This window comes from Balearica regulorum, chromosome W (genome assembly GCF_011004875.1).
Source record: "Balearica regulorum gibbericeps isolate bBalReg1 chromosome W, bBalReg1.pri, whole genome shotgun sequence".
NCBI classification, from domain to species: domain Eukaryota; kingdom Metazoa; phylum Chordata; class Aves; order Gruiformes; family Gruidae; genus Balearica; species Balearica regulorum.
The window spans coordinates 21764947-21774075 of NC_046219.1; the positions used below are offsets into that span (position 1 = coordinate 21764947).

Sequence of the window (9129 nt, forward strand, 5' to 3'; positions counted from 1 at the left end):
TCGCGGGACCTCTCTCCATTATTTTTCAATGATCTTGGGAGTCTGGAGAGGTCCCAGTCAACTGGAAGCTGGTAAATGTTGTCCTAATTTTCAAGAAGGGTAAGAAGGAAGATCCTGGTAATTACAGGCCTGTCTGTCTCACTCCAGTGCCTGGTAAAATTATGGAGAAGGTTATATTGGGAGCTATTGAAAAAGACTTGAGAGACAATGCAGTCATTGGTCATAGCCAGCATGGGTTCATGAGGGGAAAGACCTGCTTAAGCAGCTTAATTTCCTTTTATGACAAGGTCACCCATCTAGTTGACCAAGGGAAGTCAGTAGATGTGGTGGTTTTGGATTTTAGCAAAGCTTTTGATACTGTCTCTCATAGTATCCTTCTGGACAAAATGTCCAGCTCACAGCTAGACAAGTTCATGATACATTGGGTGAGCAATTGGCTGATGGGTCAGGCACAAAGAGTTATAGTAAATGGGGTTACATCAGGCTGGAGGCCAGTCACCAGTGGGGTTCCCCAGGGCTCGATTTTAGGACCAGTGCTCTTTAATGTTTTTATGAATGATCTGGATGCAGGAATCAAATGTGCATTAAGTAAGTTTGCTGATGATACTACATTAGGAGGAGCTGTGGACTCCCTCGAGGGTAGAGAGGCCTTACAGAGAGATCTGGATAGACTAGAGAGCAGGGCAATCACATACCGGATGAAATTTAACCTGGTTATACATACAAATTGGGGAACAAGAGGCTGGAGAGCAGCCCAATGGAAAGAGATCTGGGGGTTTGGGTTGATGGCAAATTGAATATGAGTCAACAGTGTGCCCTGGCAGCAGAAAGGGCCAACCATGTCCTGGGGTGCATCAAGCACAGCATAGCTAGTCAGCAAAGGGATGTGATTGTCCCACTCTACACTGCAGTGGTGCGGCCCCACCTTGAGTACTGTGTGCAGTTTTGAGCGCCTCACTATAAGAAGGCCATCAAATAATAGAGTGTGTCCAGAGGAAGGCAACCAAGATGGTGAAAGGTCTCGAGGACAAGATTTGTGAGGAGTGGATGAGGTCACTTGGTTTGTTCAGCTTGGAGAAGAGAAGACTGAGGGGTAACCTCATCACAGTCTACAACTTCCTCAAGGGGGGCAGGGGAAGGGGAGGTGCTGATCTCTTCTCTCTGGTGACCAGCAATAGGACACAAGGAAATGGAATGAAGCTGAGTCAGGGAAAGTTCAGATTGGACATTAGGAGAAGGTTCTTCACTGAAAGGGTGGTCAGTCACTGGAACAGGCTCCCCAGGGAAGTGGTCATGGCACCAAGTCTGTCAGAGTTCAAGGAGCATCTGGACAACACTCTTAGTCATATGGTTTAGTGTTAGGTAGTCCTGCCAGGAGCAAGGAGTTGGACTTGATGATCTTTATGGGTGCCTTCCAACTTGAGATATTCTATGATTCTATGAAATACCAGATTCTGCACCTGGGATGGAGTAACGGTGGACACAAGTATAGATTGGGAAAGGAGTGGCTGGAGAGCAGCCCTGCAGAAAGGGATCTGGGGGTGCTGGTTGACAGCAGGCTCAATAGGAGTCAGCAGTGTGCCCTGGCAGCCAAGAGGGCAAATCACATTCTGGGGTGTACTAAACACAGGATAAACAGGTGATTATTTAGCATTGGTGCAGTTAACCGTTGGACTTGATGAACTTAAAGGTCTTTTCCAACCAAAACAATTCTATGATTCTATGATTCCATGGTTCTGCGCCCCACAGTTTAAAAAGGATGTTAATGTACTTGAATGCGTCCAGAGGAGGGCAACAAAGCTGGTGAAAGGGCTGGAAGGCATGACCTGTGTGGAGCAGCTGAGGACTCTGGGTTTGTCTAGTTTGGAGAAAAGGAGGCCAAGGGGCGACCTCATTGCTCTCTACAGCTTCCTGAGGAGGGGAAATGCAGATGTAGGTGCTGATCTCTTCTCCCTGGTATCCAGTGACAGGACGCATGGGAATGGTTCAAAGCTGTGTCAGGGGAGGTTCAGACTTGACATTAGGAAGCATTTCTTTACCAAGAGGATGGTCAAACACTGGAACAGGCTTCCTAGAGAGGTGGTCAATGCCCCATGCCTGTCAGTGTTTAAAAGGCATTTGGGCAACACCCTTAATAATATGCTTGAACTTTTGATCCACCCTGAAGTGGTCAGGCAGTTGGACTAAATGATCATTGTAGGTCCCTTCCAACTCAACTCTTCTCTTCTCTTCTCTTCTCGCTGAGCTATTTAGACTATTTTAAAAGTACTTGAGTGGATGTGATCTAGTCAGAATGTGACATATTAGGAACAGTAAGTTGTTTAGAAACTAGAATGAAAAGCAAGAGTTTATTTATTTATTTATTTACATTCAACTTAAGTAACTCAATTTTAAGAAAGTATAGCATTTTGGGGAAAACAAAAAAATGTCTTAGAAAGTTTCAGAAAGACATTAATTCAGGAAAAGATTCCTGGGGAATTCAACATGCCATGGTTTGAGACACAGAGTCTATGTCTTGCAAGTTATTTATTATCAAGTGTATATATCCAAAGGACCGAAAATTTGGAAAGCTGTGTAGAACTGGGTTGTTATTTTGGAACAAAATAATTTGATGCATTGATTAACTTTGGAAATTATCCACAGACAATAGCATTGCTTTAATTCATTCATAATTGATAGATTAAACCATATAGACCCTGATCCTTCTGTGTCATGCAGTCACTGTGTCTTCATGGATCTCAGCTGATATCTGCAGATTTCATTGCATGAATCTTTTAGTTTTCTCAGTCTTAAAATGGAGAGTAATACCAACCTAATTTATAATGAGTTGATAGGTTTAGTTAATCATTACTTTTATAGACCATTCAGTTCCTTGCTAGGGGGTGCAAAATAAATGTAGAAGATGAGTTTATACATCAGAAACAATTTCTTTGGAGATTCTATTGAGAAATCTATCATGGTAGTGATCACCATTCGGGAGAGGAGGTTGGATCACAGCTCCTTAGTTCTTACAAGCTATTTAAAATGAATGACAGCAGATGGGAAAAAAGAAAATGTGGATTTCCTTGGTTTAGCATCTCAGTACTCTTTTTGGAGGTCTGGAAGAATTATTTCTGACTCTTTTTTCCCTCAGGTTGGAGGTCACACGATGCTGCCTGTTCGTTGGATGCCTCCAGAAAGTATCATGTACAGGAAGTTCACCACAGAAAGTGACGTCTGGAGCCTTGGAGTCATATTATGGGAAATCTTTACCTATGGCAAACAGCCATGGTATCAGCTCTCAAACAATGAGGTGTGTGTATTATGTTTTCAAATTGCATAAAGGAGGGTGGCATTTTAACTGATGATATGGCTTCTCTGGGGAAAGGACAATAGCAAATTTATTTAGTAAAAGTAATAACCCTGATATCATGTACTTATGGTATTGTCACAAACTTTGCGGTTGAAGTTCTTTTTCACCCTTTTCTCCCCAAGTTGGATGGAAGTTACCCTAGTAGGACTATACCAAGTTGGGATGTAGCTTCTTCCTTTGTATAGGATAGTCTGCTCTGGGTGCTGAGAAAGACCATGAGGTAATAAAAAGGAGCTTACCTGTCTCCCAAACTGGCATTGGGTGATTTCAGTTATATATCAGGAAATGTCATTGTTACAAAGTGGTTGTTCTAAAACATTCTTGAATAGATTGAAGGAATCTGGGGATCTCTTCATACCTGGGAAATCGAAAGTAATCCCTTTCCAGAGATTAGCCATGGTAGTACTCATAAAGTGTAAGGAGGGAGGGAGACATGCTCTATGTGAGACAATTGAAACAGCTTACTTCTGAGACGAGGTGAGATTGATAGACAGGTAGGGGAGGTATGGTATTGCTTCCCTACCACTGTTCCCTCATGAATAGAAGGGGTAACAAGGGTTCATATAGCATTGCATCACATTAGTCAAGGTATTGCTCCTTGACATCCTACATTATGGTAATTTTTCCAGATCATATCCCACTGCCTGTACATCTACCTAGAAATGCAGATCTTCTGCAGAGGTGGCCAGATGACTGCTACCAGCAAGGCTGCTGTGGCTATTAGCAGCTAGCTTTTCCATGGTTGAAGCCTATGTAATTGGCATAGCTACACTGATCCTTTCCTTGTGATTTCTCGTAGGTGATTGAGTGCATCACTCAGGGCCGACTGCTGCAGCGACCTCGCATGTGCCCCAAGGAGGTATATGAGTTGATGCTGGGCTGTTGGCAAAGGGAGCCTCACATGAGGTTCAACATCAAAGAAATCCATTCCCTCCTCCAGAACGTGGCTAAGGCATCTCCAGTTTACCTGGATATTTTAGGCTAAAACATTCTAGCATTTCTTCTTATGGTCTGTGTGAATTAATGTGTTCAATTGCCATTGAACTCCATTAAAATGTGTTCTTAACTTTGACAGTATTAATGGCAAAGATATGGAGAAGCTTTCAAAAGGCAAGCAACGTGCACTTCTCCATCTATAGACACAGTATTGACTTTTTAGACATTACTGAAATGTATCTTCACTCTCTCTTTCAGTTTCTATCATTTTTCCTCTCTCTAATCAATTTGACTTCTGCATTATTGTAACTCTGCATAGACAAAGGCCTTAAAAACTTGATCTGTTATATCAGCAGACTCTACAGTTAGCCCACCACAACTAACAATGCCTTGTTGTATTCATGCATTTGATGTGGATGAAAAAAGGGAAAAATATATTTGACTAGAACTTTGTGATTTCTGCTGTACATATACTGGGAGTCTCTTTGTATTCACATCAGGTTTTTTTGTTTCAGCATGTGGATGGAAAAAGACTAATGTTCTCTACACGAAGCATATTTCTTGCAGAGACAAAGTTAGATTTAAATGAAAACAGCACTTATGTGATCCGCTATCTGAAGGAACTATGGGATCATATGGCATCCAACCCCACTAAAAAAAAACGCTGAAACAATTTGATGGAAGGCAAGAGGTGGTTTAGCACTTTCTTTGGACAGTCTTTCTGAGGAGTAAAGGGATTGTTTGAGGAGGTACATGGCCAGCATTTTTCATTGCCAGATACAAGTCTATGGTAAAAGGGAAAAAGATATTGTCTGTACTGCACACAATTATGTTACAAAATGATGAACAAAACACATGTCCTTATTTTGTCTTCTGGTAGGATATTGGCATGCCACTGGTATAAAAAAGTTCTCCAGCTAGTCTTTGGTAATAAAGACTGAAGCTAGACTTATTAATGTACAGGATTAATTTCAGGATCAAGTGTTTAAACTAAGGATTTTGTTAAGATAGGGCAAGCAATAGATGCTGGGGCAGGTGTATCTTATACAGTGCTTGTCCAGCAGCATATTCCTTCCTTCCTCAATACTTTTTCTTTTTAACTGTGCAAGAAAAACTGTGCATGGTATTTGTTGATTAATGACCTTTGTGCAGAAATTAATGTCTCATCTTGTAGTACACCCTTGTACCAAGTTATATATATATATATAAAAAAAAAAACCACCCTCATATAGCTAACTCATAATAGCATAACATTTCATTAGAAGGGGCTAATGGAGGACACATTTACAATGCTACAGATACAATAGACTGATATTATATGAATAATCTAAATCACAGAGATCACTGGTTATGTTTGAGCCATGGTGAGGGATAGACCAAGATCTCTGGACAAATTAAATATGACTCTGAGATTATGACTTACTATTTGGCATGCAAAGACCCTGAATTCAGCACCATACTTGTGTCTATGCTAGTGCTGTCATTCCCAATATCGACTTTTAAAACATTATTTCTTTTTGATTGGATAGGCATTGTACATGTACAGCTTTTGCATGGCCACTGTGTTGATGTGTTAATGGGTATATCTGTTGATTTTCAAACCAGAAGTGGAAGATTTCAAATTTAGAGATAGGATTATTTTTAATATGAATTCTTACAAATGAAAACCTACCTTACCTAGTACTCAAGACTTTTGCCTCCCTCTGTGAGGGGGCATTGCTGCAAAAAAGTGATCTTTCTTTTCTTTTTCTTTTTTTGTTTTTTTCTTATTGACATGAGTCAGATCAAAACAGTCCTTCATCTTTGTGTTGGGAGTATTGTATTTAATAAATTATTTTATTTTTGCAAGTGTTCCTATAACATTCTTAATATATAATTTACTTGCATATATTATTTATTGAGGCACTTTAGGTTTTTCCTTCAGAAGCTTTTAGAGATAGCTCATAAATATTTTGAACATTTTCAAAAGAAAACAGTTCACTGGACAGTGGTGGATTTTTTAGCCTTCTTAATGTCATTGAAAAGGCAACATTACAAATAAACATGAGAATATAACTATAAAGCCATACTCAGTTTTTCTTTAATAAACTAGATGTTATTTCTTAACCAGTACTGAACTGGAAATACACAAAAAGTCAAAGAAGATTCCTACAAAATTGGCCTTAAAATTTTACTAGGCTGTCTTAGAAGTTCACATAGAAAGCTAGATAAAGACTGAGCATCCAGTGAAACCCATTGAGAATCTGAATTTTATGTTTTAAAGGAATTTGTACATAATTTTCAACATAACAGCAGATGTCAGAATCTGCTGATACTGTGCAGTGGGAAAGGGTTGCAGGTGGTGGAAGGAGAGGTGTTAAGCTTCTGCCTGCTGTATTCTGTCTTAGTTTCTTATGAGCTTAAGAAAAAGGCGTCTGAGATGCTTGTGTTGCAACACAGGCTCCAGTCTGAAAGCAAACACATGGGTTTTGCAAGCACTGAATGAATGTATACCTCGAAAAACCCCAACAAAAAAAACAACAAACCCAACAAACCCCTGAAATTTTACATAGTTGCATCTTATTTTTGATTTACTAGTGAGACTATTAGAGTCATTTTAGAGAATAGCTAATGTTACAATGCATTGTGCAATAACATAGCAGTATGTTAAACTTCTAAAGGACCAAATGTTCTACAAAGCCATCAGTATGGATAACCTTAAGCTATATCATTACTTTTCTTGATCATGCATAAAAGGTATAATCAGAGTAGACAAGCTATTAACTGTAGTTATACATATTTGCATTTTTTCATGAAAAGGTAATATATATGTATAAATTTACATACATCTACATTACTATAAATGATAATTACTGCTATTAATACATTAATAAAGTCTGCTGACCAAAATATTTTTTTCTTTTTATATTTATTTTTCTATGTTTGTGAAATTCAACTTTTTAAACTGAAATAATTCCAAGACTATTCAGACTGCAGCACTACTTGCAGGACAATGGTGAGAATGACAAAATTCAGTAGTAATAGCAGCATTTGTGTACTCTCACACTCTCTCTCCCTGCCCCACACACACCTTTTTGAGAGATTGTTTCTGTTGTGTCTGATGTAGACTTTTACAAAACACTTTGAAAATAAAAGAAATAATAAAATGATTAGGTCACTGGGTGACTAAGGTACAATGGGAATGTGTTAGAACAAGACTCTTTCTGGCTTGTTGCAGCCTGTAAATTAATTAAAATGTTGCTATAAAATGTGAGAAAGGGGAGTGGGGAAGGGCAGGGGAACAGATCAGGGTTTCTAATAAAACATGAAGGTTTTGATAGCACAGGAAATTGTATTTTCTTCTTGTCAGGGCTGGGATGAACTAGTGCTGCTTTGAATCAAGATGTCCTTGAAGAGCCTTAGTTAAAACACTTGTGTTTTGTTGGGCTTTTTGTGGGATGGAGGGTGTTATAATTAATCACAAATATGAAGTGAAAATAAAAAGTGTACATTTCAGGGAAAACACTTGTGAATTTCACAACAGCAACAAAGTAACTATTTTGCCGTCTTTTAAACATATATCTCAGGAGAAGAAAAAGGAAATGCTGGGTACATTATTTTACTGTCTATGCATTCTAGACCATGTCTATGGGGGTTTTTTGTTTGCTTGTCGAGGGCTCTGACTGACAACCAGCTGGTATTTTATAAACACTGAATACTTTGGGCAAGGATAATAGAAGCTGCTAGCAGTCGGGCTGTTTGATAGAAATATGTAAGAAAACAGGGATCAAAAATCTTTAGAGGCCTATATCTTGCAGCTTATATGTATCATTCTGTAATTTAAAGAAAAGCAGCTAAGAATGTTTTATATACAAGTAATTTAATTCAACACTGATGTTTAATTACATCACCAATAGAGATCTAAACAATTAATTATGAAATATTTGTCCCAGCCCTGCTGTCCACCTATAATTTGTGTATATACATATATTTCTAGATGTCTCTCATACTGTCACCAAAATGACCTGGTGTGTAGTACTAACTTTCTCCTTTCTTTTTTCTTTTTCTTTTCTTAATGTGATGTCTCTGTGCAAATATTTAGTGGTTCTCGTTTTGCAGTTTGCTACAGCAAGTCATTGCTTTAAAATTTTGCATCTTGACTGATTTTGAAGTGATGCCTATGTATCAGTGTTAAAAGTTGTTTGTGAATCATGTGACCAGCTTCTCTCGACATGACATGGAAAGTCTGTTATAGTGTATTTAATAAAAATGATGTCTTACAATAAACAGTGTCATCCAAAAGAAAGATACAATGATTACTTTAAAAGACATAAAATTTTTCATGAAGTACTGTGTGCTATTTTTTTTTCTAATGTCTTTGTTTACCTCCATTCCTTTTGAAAAGGATGAAATTAAGATATAGTTTAGTATGCTTAGAAGCATGATATATTTGCACTCTAAAACCCTGAATAAAAATCAGATCACTGAATTCCTAGGTGAGGAAAGAAGAATTCCCATGCTGGAGCAGGGGAAGAGCTTGAGGAGGAAGGCGTGGCAGAGACAAAGTGTTATGAACTGACAGCAACCCCCATACCCCATCCCCCTGTGCTGCTCGAGGAGAGGAGGTAGAACAATAAGGAGTGAAGCTGAGCCTGGGAAGAAGGGAGGGGTGGGCTGAAGGTGTTTTTAGTTTTGTCTTATTTCTCACTATCCTACTCTTAATTTGATTGGCAATAAATTAAATTAATTTCTCCAAGTTGAGTCTATTATTTTGTTTGTGATGGTAACTGTATTTAATCTCCCTGTCCTTATCTCGACCCATGAGCTTTTCTTCATATTTTCTCCTCCTGTCCTGCTGAGGA

At 38.7% G+C, this 9129-nt stretch overlaps 1 protein-coding gene across 3 annotated transcripts in view; it reads left to right on the forward strand.

The window, feature by feature from the left end:
• The window catches only part of LOC104642870 (BDNF/NT-3 growth factors receptor-like), a 281490-nt gene extending 272895 nt beyond the window's left edge, over window positions 1-8595 (forward strand). For all 3 annotated transcript variants that reach the window (XM_075738918.1, XM_075738915.1, XM_075738916.1), the window contains 3 exons: window positions 3134-3292; window positions 4152-4211; window positions 4804-8595. In XM_075738918.1, the coding sequence (XP_075595033.1) occupies window positions 3134-3292; window positions 4152-4211; window positions 4804-4956 (372 nt within the window). In that variant the 3' untranslated portion in view covers window positions 4957-8595. The remainder of the gene's footprint in view (window positions 1-3133; window positions 3293-4151; window positions 4212-4803) is intronic.
• Window positions 8596-9129: the final 534 nt, after the last annotated feature.